The following is a 19,628-nucleotide window of genomic DNA, read 5'->3' as shown; positions in this document are numbered from 1 at the left end:
GTTAGTTTTATTTCATGAATCTAAACTTGATTACATCTCATTCTTAAGCACTGAATAATGCTGAAAGCTCCTTCAAGTTTGAAATCCACCCGGCCAAAGGTAGACTCTGGAAGGTGCAAGCTTTGAGAAAAATGCCAGGAAAAATTTGGTGGTTTCTTACACATTCACCCCAGGCTACCTTTCTGCAGAGAAGCTGGAAATGAGTTTTAAAATGCAATTTTTATAGCTGCTCATTTTCTTTGTATCTAATATCTGCTAATGTTAACTTTTTAAATACAGAACTAAACTAATGAAATTAGTGATACCATTTTCCGAAGACAAATTGATACTTACAGCATCTACAAGGTTTACCACAGATTTTGCAAAGTTGTTTGTATATGCATTTGAAGAGCGATGCTTTTTGAACTAAAAGGAGAAGAAAAAGTAGAACACAGTAAGAACTTAAATATTTATTACTAATTCATTATATTTACAGCAAAGAAGAAAAATTAATATTTTAGGAAAGACAAAGGGACAAACTCAAAAACTTTGCAGATCACAGCCTGTATCTCATATCCAAGAATCCCTGTACAATTTAGGAAACCATGTCTGCTAGACAGCCTTTCACATCTGTTAAACAAACATTTAGCCACAAAAAATATCCTATCTAGAATCAGAGTTCAGGTGTTCAAGACAAAATTCAAGGCAAACTCATTGCCTGTAGAGCTCATAAACATGACCTCACAAGAGAATGCTGGCTCACTAGACCCTTCTATTCAAAGTCATTTTTTTCCAAAGGCATGCTATAGTATCTGGGCATGAATCCATGATTTGAGAAAAACCGTAAAGTTAAAAAGGAAAATTGTATTATACTATGAATTGCAAATAGGAAAAGTCTTCAAAATTTCATAAAAAAAAAAAGGAACCAAAAAAATGCACAGAACAAAGAATGTAACAAAAAATATTCTTACTAATTTCAGCTACTGGTTAAAAACAGCACATGGCATTACCTAATGAGCAATATTAACAAGTTCCATGAAAATGCCAGCTATTCCCACTCTGAAACAAGGTACCTCAGAGTCCTTGAAACAAGAGGGTCTAGACTCTTCTCTGAACAACTCAGGAGTTACTCCCATCAAGAGAAGTTAGTGAGATGATCACCTACCTTCCTAAACTGGAATTACAGAAAAAAACTCCCTGATTTCCAGAATTACAATTGGAGTCAAGGTAAAATTAAACTTCAAAGACATTTATACTTTAAAATTAAATAATCTGTATTTCTCCAATTGAAAGTCAAAAGAGTGTTATCAAGAAATATGAAACCACCACCACATTAGATGACATTTTTTCCACCCCTGTAAATTCCAGTTCTTTTTGCACAAGCAATCTAGTTTTCTACAAGACAAAATGCCACAGAAACAACACAAAGTTCACCAAACTCTTTAATGATGGCTGAGACTCATTCATTTGACTGCACTAATTTTCTACATATGCAGTCATTCACTGTTAAGTTCCACAATGCTGTCTTATCAGTATATGCACAGCTGATTTTAATACCCAAAACTCCCCTATTACTATTCTCAAACCTAAACACTTTTAGCTGCAGTGCTATGGGATTCTGTTTGCTCTACGGAGATCCAGGATACTAGAACAAAAATAAGGAGGGAAAAAGGTTGCTGTTTTGTTTTGAGGCAATCCTAAACTTTCACAGAGTGGAAAGGCTTTGAACATGTTCTTGGTTTCAGAAGACTATTTAAATGTCAAAATCAATACCAGCATATGACATAATGTCTTTAAATGCAGCTTCTCTAACAAAAATAAAGCAGAGTTAAGTCTGTAAAAAATACAACCTAGTTAAATACATTTAGGTGCATCTTTAGGGCTACAGGAAATGAAAATTTTGTGGAAATAGGTAATATTAACCACTTAACAAGACAATGTCCAAAGAGGTTTGATACTTCTTCCAACACAATCTTGCTGCAGGAGAAATCTGCCCTCTACTGGTAAGTAGAAAAACTTAAAAGGACACTTAGTAAGTTCCTGGACTTAAAGAAGTGTGAACGCTTCCTTAAGTATATCCATTTTACTCATTTAAAAAAATCATTACCTGCTTGAGTCAGTGACAACTCTGAAACAAATAATCTTGAGTGTTTGTGTTCTGAAGTTCTAACAAATAAAATTTGCAAGAAGACACCAGTCGGTGTCTGTAACAAGCATAGGGAAAAGGATGGTTGTCAGTTAAGCACGTCTGTAACAAGAGAGGCTAGAGGAAACAGACATAGAAATGCTATCTGTTCATAAGAAACACCAACCACACACCTCAAACAAGATGCCAAATATCCGTAACTTCAGTTACTGTACCCTATCACTATACAACTAATATATGAGCACTCTCAGAATAGTTTCCTGCCTAGGCTTTGCAAATGAAAACAGTTGAAGAAATTTCTGTCCTAGTCTTCGTACCCATTCAAATTCCCTCCACATTGCTGATTTGACACATATTAAATACAGGTTATTTTTAGCCCAGAGTATTTGTATAATTTATGAAACAGAAGTGGGAAGGTTATGTTATCTGTCTATTCAGCACTGGAACGAGTACAAAATACTTCATCCTGCTCTGATATCAGCTATTCCTGGCTCTTCAAAATTGTCCTTCAGCGCTGACAAAAGGGCCCACTACAACAACATAAAACCACTGGGAAAATATGCAATAGAGTGATAGATTTAATAAGCTCTTACAGAAATTTATTTTATTTGTACATAGAATAAGCTTAACTGTTTGATCAACAGAATTTGATTTATAAAAAGGTCTTGCTCAGACAGAAGCAAAATAATACTAAAACTAAGCCAACTGATGACCCTTAGATGCTTCTAAGTCAACTAACCATTGAGAAAGGTAAGTGATATAGATTAACTTGCTGTTGGTTGCAGCATATTCTTCATTAATAATAATAATAGAAAAAATTAAACCTATACTGAATATTTTTCCATTGTAAATATGTTCTGGTTAAAACGTAGCTATTGGACTCAATGAAGGAATTAACTTCAGAAAAGTCCTGTAGACCGTATTTTCAGACTACCAAAGCAGTTTAGAGTCTACCATAGTACAAAATGACAATTACTCATCAGAATAAAGCACAGCTCAAGGGATACATGTTCTATGACTTTTACATATTAACACTCTACAGTCCCAGCTATTTCTTTTGAACCTATATCTACATCCTCCAGTACAAATAAGACTTCTGTGGTATAGTTCAGAAGAAGGGATGTTATTTTCTCTTTAAAAGGAAAGACCCTGAAGAGCACAGCTGGCCACTTTTTCTCCTCATAATTCTTACGGAAAAAATGTATTTTCACCAATTTGTATGTACATCTGCATTTTACCAGAAAAAAAATACAGAGAAAATTTGAGGGAAGGAAGGTTGAAGGAGAAAATAATACGTAACTTTAAAAAATTAAGAGTGGTAGCAACAACAATCTGCTTTCTATTCAATAGTTTACTGGTTAAAATCTTTCACTACTAAGACGTGGGATTCCCGTGATGTGGAAGCTGAACAAGAATCTCACCCTTACAAAACATATTACTCTCCAGTCACCTCTCTTCTGATTTTTATAGGGGTATCATATTGACACTTTGATAGCCTTACTTAGCATAATTAGTGAGAGCAATACATTTAAACAACAAATGTAATCTGATCTCATTTTTTCCAGTTATCCCACTACCAAAAGTGGGGGAAAAGTATGTATTTTTTTAAATATATGACAAACAGTTCCTGAATGAAAGAAACCACTTACTTCTACTTCACAAATTGTGTTTATAAGCATGGAATAGCCATGAAGAACCATCAGACAGTTTTGTCTACAGGCTTTGCTGCATTAAAATTTAAGTTAGTTAAACTAAAGTCAAAGTAACAAATTCTGACCTCTTACTTTAGCTCTTTGAAAACAGGATATAATTATGGGCATACTAAATTTTCTGTGTAATACCATGGTGTTTCAGACATTATTTAAAAACAAAAGTGCCATAGAAAATCTTAAGTTATATTCAGCTTTATTAGTTATTATGGCCTGGACTAGATTTTACAGTATTATTATTAACAGCTGCTCATAAATGAGATCTTTGACCCAAAAGTATGTATAATGTACAGTGCTGTATATCACTCTACAAATAATAATCAAAAGAAATCACTGAATCGATCTACTTACCATTTTATGGTCATTGACTATCATGAGCTCCAAATATTTCATTTCTTCAAAGATACCACGAGATGCCTGATGGATTAAATAAATTCTCTGAGAAATCATGAAGATGCAGTGATTTTCAAAAGTAAGTGCAGCTGCTGATATAACAGGGTTACTTATAAATATTACGTAGGGTGTGCAAGCCTGTAAGAACTTGGTCAGACCTTTAACTACAGTAAATCATCATAGCTCCACTAACTTAGCAAGTTTTGATAATTGACACTGGCTGAAAATCTGAGTCACACCATTAGGAATAAGTTTAGAATCTATTTTTGGTTCAATGCAGAAGCTGCCACTGCTTCTCTGCTTTCTTATTTTCACAAAGGAGAAAAATCTCAAACACTAGAAACTCTCAGTTTACTTTACTATTCATCACAGATTTAAGGAGAAAGTTCGTAAAAATAAATAGGCCCTTCAAAAATATACCAAGATTGTATAAGACACTGGAAAAATACCAATTAATTTTCTTAATTATTCCCCAAGCTCTCAAGCATATGCATACGCAGATCATGAGGACTATCAACTATCAACTGGGTTCTCTCAATAACCCAGTCAAATGATTTGTCCTTATTTGGAGTTCTTCTTTGATCATACTACTTAACATGCCAAATGAAAATCAAGTCAGATACCTTCAAATAGCAATACTTCATCCAAAATTAATCTTTATAAACAAGGAAACTCAAAACCTAAAACTCATCACTTTCTACACTCATTTTCACTACTGAACTTGAGTGTTGCTTTTAGAAGAATTTTATTGTTTTATTGATAATTGTATTATATATCAATTTTAAGCTACCAAAATAATTAAATAAATAATAATAAAATAATTATAATAATAGAATAAAGCCCCTCTTCACTCAAATCTGAAAATGAATGTTTTTGGCCATGTTTTTATAAATGGTCTTAACTCAGGGTCACATTTCTACTCACTGCTCTCTTTCTTCTCTTTCTCCTCAGCCACTGTAGTTCAGAGAGAAAGGGCCATTCAGAACTAGAATCAGTCTCTGTACAAATCAGAATTGAAGAATTTCATAACATTAATTTAAACTACTTATATAGTGTCTAAACCAAAAGTGGATTAAGATCACCAAAATTAGAATAACCTTTGATATTGAAAAGTTCATTCTTTTAAAATACACATTAAATATTTCATATAAAAACACGAGCCATTTAGAAACCTAGAGTTAAAATTAAAGCATGCGAGGGGAGGTAGAAATTGCAAATTTGGCTTGGGACATATGCTTTCTTTCATTTTTTGTCCTCAACAGCATTAATATCACTGATTAAATTAAGTGATTTGCAGAACGCTAAATACAGGTCTTCATGAATGAAATCCTTTTAATCTGCTTTTGATTCCACTACAATAATTGTGAAATAATTTTAGTATTTATTTTTGAAGTTTTTCTAAATAATCAGCAGCTTTAAATAGATTCTATTAGCCTAATATTCAAATTGTTCAAGTTATACGTACAATTATATCCAATATTGAAAAACTCATAAGCAAAAACATACCAAGGTCCAGCAACTGCTTGGAAGCTTGTGTTCCGTAAGTTCTCTGGATGATATGTGGCCTACTTTTACTTTCCTGGTAAGACAAATATATGACATTTTCTTCTAATTAATAATTAGCAAGTGAAAAGTGGGATATTTCTTTCAGTATTTATAATTTTTATTATTTTTTGCATGCAAACATAGTACTGATTTGGCATAGCACTAATTTGAAAAAATGCTTGCAATCCTAAGTAAATCATAGAGCTTCTCTGCTTCAGCCCGTTCACTGTCCTGCAAAACTCGGATATCACAGACCTCCTTTAAAATCCTTGTGTTAGAGAATGTAAACCATTTACTTATATAAATCAAGTTAAAGAGTGTGTATATATATATATATTTGGATGAAATTTTCCTCTCCCAGAAGAAATGCAAAGATATGCTTACTATTTATGACAAAAATCTATCTTCCTAATTGCAGCAAAATGCAATAAACTAATCAATACAGTATCTTTAAGAGGCTTTTTTCACCCTAATTGTTGAGTACACCAATATAAAGAACACTTTTAAAGTATGATTTCTTTGGAAGTCTGACATGCCCCAAATTATCACATTTTGGTATCTGCTCTAGAAGATACCTGTCTTTTATTCTGTAACATCTCTTCTGCAGAGGCTGCCAAAACAAGCAATTCTTTTCAAAGGGTAAGATGCTACTGTTCTGTAATTTCTGTGAAAAACACACAATGAACAGAAGGAAAATACAGCATATTTTTGCCTTTCCCTCCCCCCCACCCCCCCACTGGAAAAAGATGTTTTATATAACACCTGCCACAGTTATGGTTAATCAAGCTGACTAACCTACACTCTGAAGCCTGTGGCCCAAGATATTTATCTCACATAGTACAATCAAAGTATGAGCTACTGAAAACTCTCTAGCTGTATTATGTTGATCTTCAAAAGTTTTGAGAAAAATTCTTATCTGTCCTCTTTTCATTTAGAATTCTACCACTTGAATCCTCAACAAAATTGGCAGATGGTACCTCACTTCTATAATTTCTCCTCTGACTACTATATTTATACCATTGTATAAATAACATTTCCATTAATTTACTGTAACTGTACTGTCAGTATTCAACTATGAATACGTATTATATCAAAATGCTTTACATGGCTTAACACATGGCACGTAATATGTTTTTTGAGGAGACTGAGAAACGTCAGTCATTTGAGATGTAACATTTTTTAGCATCTGTATTGTTTCCTTTACAATCCAAGAGTTGACCATCCAAATAATACTGATTCCTCTGAATGTTGATTCCATTTCTTTGAAAGCTTCAAGAGTCAAAGATTTTGTAGATCTTTCTCTGGGCTACAAGTTCATCTTTATAGTCACTAAAACAAATCAGTTCTGCAGCATTATGTTACTTATCATATACTTTAAGTACTAAAGCAAGGCAAATTCGGGAGATGATACAGCATCTAGAATAGACCCTACAGACTAAGTATGGTATGAACCTTAGCAATGTCTTAATGTTGCAGAATCATTCTGCTGAATATCAGTCAAATCTTTGAACCACTTAAAAGATAGAAACCTACCTGTTTTTATTATTGTCTGTGAAATGTTGTCAGTTCTATTAGCAGATAGTTTTAGGAACAGCTGTATTATAATACATTTAACATTTGAAGTGAATATTTGAAAAAATAAATCTAGATAATATATTTGCATAAATAAAATCCCAAATTATATATAAATATATGAATATATGACTATGGTGGATCAGAATAATTTAAGCTATACAGTGACTTAACACATATAAAGTCTAAGATACCCAGATATAATTATCTACTTCATTAAATTCTTTCTGGAAACACAGTAGATCAAACAGCAGTCTGATTCAGCTTCAAACTTGGATACAACTGCTTTAGGACAGATGACTTCCAGAGATCCCTCCTATGAATTTATAAATCCTTTAGTTCAAGTACTAGAGCACATTAATAAACACTTTTTGACATTCCATAGCCATTTGCTATGGAATATATCTTACTACTCTACTTCCAATATCTAAATGATTAACAATGACTAGAAAAAGAAAGATGAAAGAAAAGCCAAGATCTTAAGCAGCTCATGCTTGCATATTTCTTGGCTTAAGTAAATTCCCATCAGGTATTTTACAATACTTCTGTTTTTCTTATGAGTGGACAAGTCAGGTCAAATATTTGCTGATTTATTCTAATACTTCTATTTACTATTTCTTGAGCACTCTCTTTTCCAAATTAAGTATAAAATCAGATGAAAATAAACTTACTGTACTGTGGGTTAAATCCATTGGTTCTATCATGTACAGGTAATTTCTATCTTCAAACATGCCACTAGGACATGGAGAAACAGAAGTGATAGTTAGGATTACATGGGAATTAACCTGACTCCAACATATGATTTTTGACTAAATAAAACCAAACTTGGGGCTGAAAATATGATCAATATTAAAATAAATTCCATATACATACATTTCCATTCTATACAGCAAAAACTAATAATTTTTTTTCCAGAAATCAGGCACATTTTCATGAAATGACACTGCAGGTAGTGGTGATGTAATGATAAAATACCAGAGAGTAAATATTTGACCTTGGAAAAAGGGAGTCCTAAGACTCGTATTAGCATGCAGAATGAGGTGAGTAACAAATCCTAGTAAGGACTAATATCTTACATTTTTTCCTTGCATAATCTAATAAAAAGATCAATTATTCTGTAGTCTGACAGAATCATGCATGAATACCAAGCATATTGCTGAAGTACGATTCTTGTTTATCCTTCACCTTAATAAGGCATCTTGGTGAAGTATTTATTGCTGCTTGCCATACTCAAAAGGTTTCCTGAGATAGTATCAAAAGACTTTAAATCCAATGATACTAAAAAATGTGTTAGCAGTTTGGCATAGCTGGTACTGGTAAATCAAAACCTCAAAAATCTTTGGGCCTGGAGAATTTCAGTCCATCACGCATTAAGTGATAATACTCAAGAGCAGTAATTAATTAATAGCCTTGTTTGAAAAATGAGAAATACACTTACTGAAGACCATTACAAGTTGAAAGAGCAACTTTGGAATCCTTGACACCTCTGATATTTCCATGGTAGTAACAATGTTCTCCACCCTATTCATGTATTAAAAGAAAAAAAAAAAAAAAAAAAATGGAAAACCCACAGAAAATTACTCTGATTTCCTGTCTGTTGCTTAAAACCAAGAGAAAAAAAGATCTTACATCTTGCATCAGATAAAATTTCAGAGAAAGCAGTGATTGCTAAACTAAATCCCAATGACAAGTTGCTAGTAAGAGAAAATTGCTAATTGCTAGTAAGAGAAAAACTGTGCCTGGTAAAGACTAATTTAAATGTCTTCAAGCCATAATGTGAATTATTCTCTTGCACTTACAATGCTCTCACGGCATTCTCCATCTTTTTTTAAAACACATTTTTTTTGCTGTAAATTGATTCCGAAGAAACGTTATGTAATGCAGGTTATATGAGTACTGAGTTATTTCTTGATACCTTCCAGATCCATTCAAATTACAAGTAACACACCGTTCATCAATCAGCTGTCATGAGTTTGGCTTGGATTTAGATTCTACCAACTCAAGTTTGATTTTGATCTCTGTAAAAATTTGTTAATTAAAATGTTGTATCATTAGAATGTAGGTACCAGTATTACTGATGATGAATGAGCCAGAAGGTGAATATGGCTTATCAACACTAAAATGTACAGTTGCATTTTTACTCTGCAGATCAAAAGGGTAATAAAGGTCAACTCTTGATTTTAACTACATAAAATTCAAAATTGATGCAAAATCTTATTATTCAAAAAAGGTAGGATTTTTGTGATTTTCTAACCAAATTAACAGTCATATTTTAGACAAGATCCTGGCCTTGAAAAAGTAATAACATTTAAATTACCTACAAGCATGTTTAAATGTTAGAGACTTCAACAACAACAACAAAAAAACATTAGGCAAACTACATCTTAAACCTCAGTTCTGAAAGGCCTTAATTATTTGAAATAAGGGAGGAAGACCCCGATGAATGCTCCAGTGCAGGACTTGAACAGTCAATAGCTGCAGGGATTAGGCAGAACAGAATTTGTTCAGAAGCCCTGTCAAATGGGTGTTCAATTAAACTGAATATAGTCTGCCACTTCTCCACAGACAGATAAGGGAAGCTGCAATATGGGGGAACAGGACAAAAAAAAAGGCCAAAATACCACGGAAACATTTGATATATACTTAAAATCTTCAAATTCTGATTCTCAAAAGCCTTGCTCAGATACTACATGAACTCTAGTGAATGCTACATGCTTTCCCCTGAAATCAAAGTGCTACTTTGCTGGATTGAGAATTGCTACCCAATTTCTCATCATAGAATGAGCTACACTGACCACTACTCTCCTAAAGCAATTAGCTCCTGACTAAGCTCTCCTTAAAGCAGGCAAAGAAGCAACCTAATAATTGAAGGGGACTTCAGGCTTGCTCAGAACACATCTAAGAGAGTGACAAGGTTAAGATCCTCACATAATAGAGTTGCAGTAGCTTATTAAGTATAGACCATTAAATGAAAATGCCCTTCTCAACACTTAACCCAAGTTTTTCATCTCTTAACAATTTCCCAGGTCACCTTGAGGTGAGTCGACTCCCATCTCCTCACTTTCCAGAAACATGCTCTAGCTCCAAAGCTACTGGCTATTTTGTGTCAGAGTACCCTGTGTGAATCACACTGAGGCAGTTTCCTTTTGTAGAAAACAGAGATTCATGAAATCAGAAAGAGGAAGCACAATTTTATTCCCCAGAGGCTAGGAAGCTTCTAGGAAACATCTTAACAGCAGACTACAACAAATAAATGATTTAGACGGGAAATTCAGAAATAATTGTATTGTCAAACCATCATCTGTTCACATGCAAGAATTACTAGTGTTAAAATAACTTCATAAAGATCTTTTTTAATCTGTTTTTTTTTGGGACTTTCCACAGTTTTACAAGGTGTTGTTTTTCTAAATGTTCTTTCTTCTATGTACTAAATTTGTATATTTATTTTTTCCATTTAATGCAGGTAGGGTTACACTGCACTGTTAACAGTTTTGTATTATTTTGATCGTAAATAGCAAAGTATATATAAAAAAAAATGAAGAGCTCTGGCATATTTTAGGAATACATACTATAGGCACCCACAAACCACATTATTAAATCCTTTATCTCTATTCTCATGCAGAAATTAATTCTACCCTTATTGCTGGACAGCAGAATTACTAATCCCTAAAATCACTGAGGAATGAAGTGTTTAGGACTGTTAAAGGCTTACAGAACTAGTTATTCTGACTAAGGATAGAATAAACTAGCTCCATAGGAACTATTCAATCAAGTAAACAAGTATATTTATTGTCTATCAACAAAAAGTATCAAGAACAACATTAACAGACTGTTCAGGCTATCAGTGTTTAAAAAGAAACTACAACATTACTCTGATTTTCTAAAGCGGATACGAAAGAAGAATTAGTGAATTTATAAGCTTTTAAATAACAGAAATTCTGGTGCTCTATGTCACTGAAGCTTAAATAAGGAAAACTGAATGACACTGATTTACTTCATTTTAATAGCTGGTCTTTAATGTCTATCAATGATAACATCAGCTAAACTAAAGATAAAAAGCATTCTTAAAAAGTTTTATTTAAAACCTTTCAGTACAGTTGTCTTGCTCCCACACTGTTTGAAAATGTAGCATTCATAATCAAAATATTAATTCTGATATCATGTCAACTGAATTCCAACAAGCATATTGAATCCATTGCTTCTGCAATTACTATAACTTGAGGAATTACCAAAACATGTAAATACTCTTTAACTATGCACAGCATTATTTCTACTTTGCATCTTGTTTAATGAGTTATTCAGATTCTGATTCAGATTTCCTAAGACTCTGTTGTGCACAATTATTACACAAAAAGCAATCACTATGTATTTACTTTTCCATCAGTGAAAGAACACATATAACATGTTTTTTAACAACTAAATTGTGATCATCTTTCTTGCACAAGCAGCTTTTCAAACTTTTTAAGTTTGCTGTGCAATTGAGGAAATTACTGTTTGTTCTCTGGTGTTTTCACTCTTATAAACAGATTAGCCCCTTCTAGAAAATACACCATTTTTTGTCAAGATCTCACTTCTTTGCATCCGTATCAGGAAACAATCTTTTATTTTATTCAAGTCTAAAAAGGATTACAAGATACAGCAGCAGCTGCATATATATCCACAGCAGCAGCTTAGGATGCAGTCCTTATTTGACCTCCTAAACTAATTGCATGTATAGTTTCTCAAGTTATAATGAAGCCTTTATGACATTAATGTGACCTCAGGAGCAATATTGTTGTTTCTATATAAATCAATTCAGAGAAGATCCCCTGGGAAGTTTGAATCAAGTTACTGCAGCACGCAAAGGCGGTACTTTTGCTCAGTTAAAAGTCCCAGTATAATTTTCTAGTCAGACTCATGATTCAGCAACCGCAGTGCTCAATGCTAGTGCTGCAGCTAACAATTGCATGAGCTTGTCCAAATTCCAGAGGGAACTGTTTTCTTGCATCACTTAGCTTTTTTACCCATTCTGCAGAGTACTGAGTCTTAATGAAATGAAACCACCTTCTTAGTACATTACATGAAACAATTTCTTATTTTCGGTAGAAGAATACAGACAAGTATATGGCAATAATTATATTGCAACGTCCTTGCTTTATATTGCCCTTATCTATAATGTAATTTTGGGATTCTCTAAAGCAAGGGCAAAATAATCAATGAGACATCTACTATTGGAACAAACAAGTCCCACTCTGCTGAAGGCATAAATGCAACTATTCAAGTTTCACTCTAAATTGAGATGTATTTCATATATAATAAACTCACTACAAATAACCCAGCACTTATATCAGCTATGAAATAAGTAATTCCCTGAAAATGTATTTTATAATCTTCCTATGAACCTACAAGTCTTCATTTTGTTAATACAACAAAAAGATTATTCTGATTCCCCTAATGCTAAACTATCTTACATAGCTTTATCTCTTTATCTTTGGATCAATAGTTTATTGGCATTGAATTCAATTTAGGAGACAGTTTGACAAATTAAATTAACTGGATGTCAAGTAATATGCTGTTTTAGTAGTAACTCCAGAGGTTAAGTTTTCAGTTGCTTTTCCTTTTTTGTTTCCAACTGTATAATTCTTGCAAAGAAAAGTCAATGCAAGTTGTTTGTTTGTACGTCTTAGATTTCCATTATCTCTTCCCCTTTCAATTTCTGCTAAGGATACATAATTAATGAAGACTACCCTACACTTTACAATGCATAACTGTTCTGGCACTACCTGGATCTATAGGATTACTACCACCTATAACTGCCTACTTCCCACCCCCACCACACAGGTCTCCTTTGTTGTACAATTCTTGTGTTACTGAGATATCTTTACAGGATCATCTGAGTTTCCTCACATGTCTGTAAAAAGGCTTCTGATGTTTTAAGAAGTCTTGCAAATCTTTTTTTTTTCCTTTTTTTTTTTTCTTTCTTAATTGGCATTGTTCACTCAGAAAGACCATTCTGCCACATTTTAAGAGCACAATACCTTAGAAAACTTTGGTTTTCCATCTTCATAGTGAATCTCCACATAATTGGAAGATAACAAATCACTGTCAAAAAAAAAAAAACGGAAATAACAAGATGAGAAAAATCTGAATAGTCTTTACTGTTATGCAGATGTTTTAGTTAAAATCTTAAAACTATTTTTTCTTTCCTTGTAAATTAGTTTAAAAAAATAAAAATAAGGCAGCTTTTGTCCAGCAAATAGTTTGATTATGCACTGGGAGTCAGAGTGTGTTTCAGAAGGAGGAATTTAATTCTGCAATCCAATCCTGTTTTAGCTTTGGAATAAAATTATCAGCCTTTTAAATATATATTTTAAAAAAAATAAAATAAAATCCAATGACTTTAGAACGTTTCTTGCTGCCAGTAATTGTTACTGACAAAACATGTGCTTAGTTCATTATTGTTTTCAAAAACATTTTATATTTGACCTAAAAATTACATACAATATATGCAAGAGTGGACAAATAAATACATGGTTGTCCTGAAGACCTCACTTTCATATCTGCAAAAACTTTTTTTCATTTTTTTTTCTTAAGAACAAAAACCATGTACTACCCCCTTTCTTCATTTTACTTCTTCTCAGATTCTTTTCTCATTCTTGCTTCTTTTCAAGCCACACTTGCAAGACATTTCTGAAGCATAAAAAAATCCCTACACTGTAAATAACTTACAAGTCTTTTTTTTTTTTTTTTTTTTTTTTTAAAGTAAGATTATCTAACCTGTGAAAATCCATGGATCATTGCAATGTCTGATTCACCTCTCACCCAGTTAAAATCAGGATTGCAGCACAGTAGCCTCAGGACAGCAAAACAATTAAACATGTTAACTGTGGCACCATCTTATATGCAAGATAAACATGTTACTTAATGTGGTCCAGATTTCTCAGCACTTTTCAGGCCTCTAAGAGCGGAGCCTGTACACTTACAAATTTAAAAAAATCATGAAAGGGTCTGCTAGTGACACAGATGTGAAAAGTATTGCTGCTATGGATAAAAAAAATATTATGGAAGCCTGGTCTGACAAAATAGTTCTAATGGGAATTCATGACTAACAACAACTTATAATAACGGGTATCTCAAACTGAGATTAGGCTATTAGCAATCCTGATAAGACAGTATCTCAGGGACTACTGGCTCATAAAATCGTTTCTTCATGCTGCATTTATCAGGCATTATACTTATCAGAGAAGCTCCTGCAGAGGTCAGTTACCAGTGGTTCTCTTAAAAGCCCTTTTTGATGGCACTGAGAAACCACAGTACAGGTACTCTGTGCCTGCAAATCCAACAGCAATAGCTATGAATAATAACTGAAGTCTCATAATTTGTCTTAACCTTCATTTTGATATCAGTATTTAACAGATATACATTTAAAGTGCTGATATAAAAATAAATTTAGCTGCGTAAAATCATTTCTTACTTTCTCTATATGCATCATGGTAAGCTATACATTCTGTGCGAGAAAATTAAAACACTTTATAAATAGTGCAAGTCCATGACTTCAATACAAACATTCACAACATTTAATGTGACAAGGTTTGAAGCTTCCAAAGAGGATTACATATACAAACCATTTAAACTGAAGAGTGTTGATAATATCCTTTTCTTCTTTGTCTTTTCATGATTATTATAACAAATATAAGGACTGCTTTCCTCAACTACTTAATAGGGTAGTTTGGACAAGGCTGGAAGTAACTGACACAAGTAGGAAAATGGAAAATTCTGATAAGGCGTAAGTTAAATTAAAAAAATATTATGAGGATGTTTAAATCCTGGAACTACACTCAACTAGAAACAGCCTTGATCAACTGGATTCACCTGGACTGGACATCCCCACTCCAACCTCAATTATTCTGTGTTTTCAACTGTTGCGCTTTCCTCAGTCTCATCACAGCCCACTGCAATCTCATACAGCAGATGAGGTTAACCCCATGAGGTGAGGTTGAACAGACACACAAGAATAAATTTGCTATTCTTTTAAGTCGCATTCACATAGCTATACATAAGTTTTCCTCAGCTGAAAGTCGAAGCCTTAAAGCTAGTTTCTTAAACTTTGTCTGATAAGCTAGTACAAACCTTAAGATTACTAGCACTTTGCTTACTTAGACTCAGATTTTTACAGACACTTCTGCCTGAATCCACAGAGGCCATTTGGCTTCTTCAAACCAATGCAGTTTCCAAATCAAGCACACACTCTCTCCCCTCGTTTTTATCCTCTTCTAGCAACCTTATTTGAGTGATCTCAGAACTGCTGTTAGTGCTCTCCAGTACTTTTGGCATCTTTAAGATTTGCAGTGAGTGTATTCCCACTGGGTCTACTGACTCACAACTAACTGTAGTTTAATTAGAGGATTTGTCCCTTAGATTTGTCCCAGTTCACATAGTGTAAGAGCTGCTCAGAAGTTCTTTTGTCCATGCTTTGCAGTATCTATCCAGACTTCAGCACTCTTTTCCCAGATTTAGGTTGGGCTACTGTTGTAATTTAGTTGTTTCCTTCCCCATTCTTCTGCTTCTCACTACCTTCAACTGTAAAGGTAATAAACAGAGTTCTATGCGATAGGGTATCCAACATGACATGCTTATGGTGGAATATTCCTATGTGTATCTTACATGCATAAAGCAAAGATGCAGCAGACAATGGATTTTGCAGTAAACACTTCACTTTTGCCATCACTGACTTTCCAACTCTACTGTCTTGTGGACCTGCTAGATACGAAGTATTATCAACAAAATTCTCTGTGCTGAGCAAATTCCCTCCAAAGAATGTTGGGGCCTACTACTTACAATGTATTTCCCAAATGCCAAGAGGGGGGATACTCTCAGAAGAGGTTAAAAAAAAAAAAAAAAAAGAATAACTTGCAAACATTTTTCCCAACATGAAAGGCAGACACACAAAAAAAACACTGTAATAAAGGCCTGGAATACATAATTTAAAAGCTCATGTGCCTGAGGAATAAGATACAGAACTCACGCATATAGTAGAGGTCTCCACATAACAAAATAATAATTCTTCCTTATCATTGACAGAATACCTACATTTACTTCTGAAAGGCAGCTCTGAATTTTAGAAAATATATATTGTGCCTAATCTACACTGGACTGTGTTTTGTCACCTTTCACATCCACACTGGACTGTGTTTTGTCACATGTCAGTTGATCCATTTACATTCTGGTTTAGCAGAAATGCACCTTGTACAACAAATTTGGTTTTCCAATATTATGAGCATTGGAAAACATACAAGCATTAACAAAAACAATTGTGGAAGTTGTGATCACATCAGACAAAGGTGTATTTATTGAGCTGTCCTGCATCACTCTCTCTTCTACCAGAGTTATCTTGATAGATGGCTTTAGACATGATCAAAATAAGCAGCAAACAGAAATGCTATTCTGGTAGTTGCCTTCTTCAAAGATACAGGCCAGCTGTTAAAGCAGCATAAGCTTGCTGAAGAGCTCATATCCACCTCCCTGGCACAACGTTTCACCACTGCTGCTGCCGCCAATAGCAGGAGAACTGCAGTGTGAGAAATAACTTAGCTCAGCTGACATCTAACTATCCTGATAGAAAAAAAAAAAAAAAATGATTGGGCTAGGTAAATGCCATGAAGTTACTTTTTAAAAGCTCAAACACAAGTAACTATGTTAGTTTCCAGGAAGCTAGTAGGCAGCATGTGGAAAAATCTGAGTACAGAGGAATTACCATTCTCATATACTTAAATTTCTTTTATACTAACCTACTACCAATCAATGATTTTCTAAAGTATTGTGACATGCTTCAAGCTCAGAAGCAGCATCTCAGCAATCCAGTTTAGAAACATCTTGTGAACTATGTAACAGAATACACATCAAATGTTTTTGACCATTTATTTGACAGATATAGGTTAGTAGCACATCAATATTTGAAAAGAAACTTGGAGCTTTCTACAGCATTCGGTTACATCATCAAGACACTGTCATCCAATGAACTGGCCATCTAGAGCCTTGTTTCAGTTATCAGTCTCAATTATATCTACAAGCTTTGTTAAAAAAAAATAAACACCACCACCTGTTCCCATGTGAATGTATTATTAACATAAGTTCCTAGTATCTATTTACAATAAACTTTAACTGGCTGCTGCCTTTGAAACTCCTCTGACTGGAGTATCTCCAAGGAATAAATATATTGGAAATATTATTTTTTAAAAAACACAACAAGGATTCACTACTTTTTCTTACATCATCTTGAAGGAGGTTAAAAATCAAAAATATGACACCCTATGACACCATGACTAAACATGTCTGCTTAAAAACGGTTAAAAGTAACAACTAATGATGCAGGCATATAGGTCACTTTCTTCATAATTATGGAATGAAAGAAAGTCCCCACTCTACTACTAACATCATAAAGATTCTGTAACAGTAAATAGCATAATAGCATACATTTAAAAATCACTTCATGCACTGTCTGGCTGTATGTTCTGTTCTCTGTGTGTTTTTGATTGGCTTGCCTTTCAGGTTAAAAAAAAAAAAAAAAAAAAAAAGATAAATTCCCTAGGTGATATTTCAGGTGTTCAGTTTTGCTGTTTTGTTTTTAAGTCCTCAAGTGGGGAAAGATCTCCTGATCTTTCCTGAACAGGAAAGCAGCATGTTCTGAATTCTTATAGAAAAGTGCAAAAAATGCTACATATTATTTTTCTAGATCAATCTGCCTCCCCCAGTTAAAGAAACCCTGTATCTGTTCCAAGGAGTTCAGAAAACAATTTACAATCCTCTAGTTAGGAACTTCCAGAGCCACCTTCTGTCCTAAAACCTTCCAGCTCAGAATGGAGCATGCTATATTTTAATGGCTACCTCAACAAGCATTTTTCAAGTAGGAGCTTGAAGAATTCTTCAGAATAGTAAGATCAGTATCTTGCTCAGTTTGCACCAGCATTTCCCTTTACCACAGCACCAAAGCTCATACCACTTTAAAAAGTACTACTTGAAAGGATCTGAATAAATGAAATGCTAGACAACATTACAGAAGATATGAAGACTGTGTTATGGAAAATACTTCAAGGTAATTCACTGTGACAGTCTTCCTAGAAGAGCAATTGACAAAATAAAGATTTTATTTAAACAACTGTTCAGGTTCATTCAATACTGCATTTTAATTGATCCCTTTCTTCCATAGACAGCGGGGAATCAGGTAGTTTTGAATTATCAATATGAATTTTATTATCCTGTAACATAAAGCTGAGGGATGCCATCTTTGCCAGAATGATCTCATTCAATGGTAATCGGATTTACCAAAGCCTTCTTCAATTTAAAACAAGCTTTTTCTGCACACAATAGAAACTTGGGTTTCTTTTCCTCTTACTGAATTCACTGAACGATCCACATGCTCTGTTCCTTTGTGTCCAGTGAAAACAGTCTGATTTAAACCAACTCTTATTACAAAGGAAAAACCCAACTGGATGCAAGCATGAATTTTAAATTAATTTTAGTTCTATTACTAAAACTAGCAAAATAAGGTTATTTATAGAGGTTGACTTGACTGCCTTCAGATTAGATAAATGACTATAGCAGAATCAGAGATTCCTTCTAGTACTCCAGAATACTAAAAGTTTATTTTGGTTCCCTTAACCCATACTCCCATGTTGAACTACTTCATGTTAACTTTAGCTTTGTCTTTGGGTCGAGATGTAGGCAGGTTTTACACTAGCTCCAAAGGCAAACATTTCAACCTGATTATAGCAGAATTGGAGATCCCAGTAATTCACTTCAGCATAGAGAGCTAGCTGACAAGTCTGGACCATCTCACAAAACAATGAAAAATTTGCAAGGCTAGAAAGATAATTCTTCACCACTGCCACACTACAGTGGTTACATGTAAGCAAGGAGTACAAGGACATAGCCTTCTTTCCCTAGAATGCAACAAGACAGACAAAAGCACAGTATGTTGTTTGACAACAAAAACACACATGTAGTGATTTTGGGGTGTGTTTTCTCAGCATGCAGTGATCTGTGACACTAGGGTTTCCTAAAACAGAGTTAGTACCATTGTTTTTAATGGCCTTCAGTAGATGCCTTCTCTCTCTCTCCAATCCTTTAAAACTCCTGTAAACTGTTTAATACGTCACATTAGCCCGTGACATTATTTTATGTTTTGTGAGAAGCACCTCCTTTATTTGATGTTTGTAGGTGTTACACTGGAAGAGGCAATAAACCTCCTCCTCCTGCCAGGTGAAATTTTGTAACATTGTCTTATTTCCCCACATGTACCATTGCAA

The 19,628-nt window shown here is 33.9% G+C and overlaps 1 protein-coding gene across 9 annotated transcripts in view; it reads right to left on the bottom strand.

Annotated features, from left to right (window-relative positions):
• Window positions 1-19,628, bottom strand: part of ADAM23 (ADAM metallopeptidase domain 23) — a 73,495-nt gene that overhangs the window by 39,069 nt on the left and 14,798 nt on the right. For all 9 annotated transcript variants that reach the window (XR_004752345.1, XM_035331669.1, XM_035331668.1 and 6 more), the window contains 7 exons: window positions 13,362-13,425; window positions 8,783-8,865; window positions 8,016-8,079; window positions 5,734-5,806; window positions 5,152-5,225; window positions 4,186-4,251; window positions 334-405 (listed from right to left, as the gene is read on the bottom strand). Coding sequence is in view for 8 of the 9 variants with exons in the window: in XM_035331669.1 (XP_035187560.1) it covers window positions 334-405; window positions 4,186-4,251; window positions 5,152-5,225; window positions 5,734-5,806; window positions 8,016-8,079; window positions 8,783-8,865; window positions 13,362-13,425 (496 nt within the window). In the remaining variant the exon portion in view is untranslated. The remainder of the gene's footprint in view (window positions 1-333; window positions 406-4,185; window positions 4,252-5,151; window positions 5,226-5,733; window positions 5,807-8,015; window positions 8,080-8,782; window positions 8,866-13,361; window positions 13,426-19,628) is intronic.

This window comes from Oxyura jamaicensis, chromosome 7 (assembly GCF_011077185.1).
Source record: "Oxyura jamaicensis isolate SHBP4307 breed ruddy duck chromosome 7, BPBGC_Ojam_1.0, whole genome shotgun sequence".
Lineage (NCBI taxonomy): Eukaryota > Metazoa > Chordata > Aves > Anseriformes > Anatidae > Oxyura > Oxyura jamaicensis.
The sequence above is the reverse complement of the archived record's forward strand: the minus strand, read 5'-3'. Positions and strand labels throughout refer to the sequence as shown.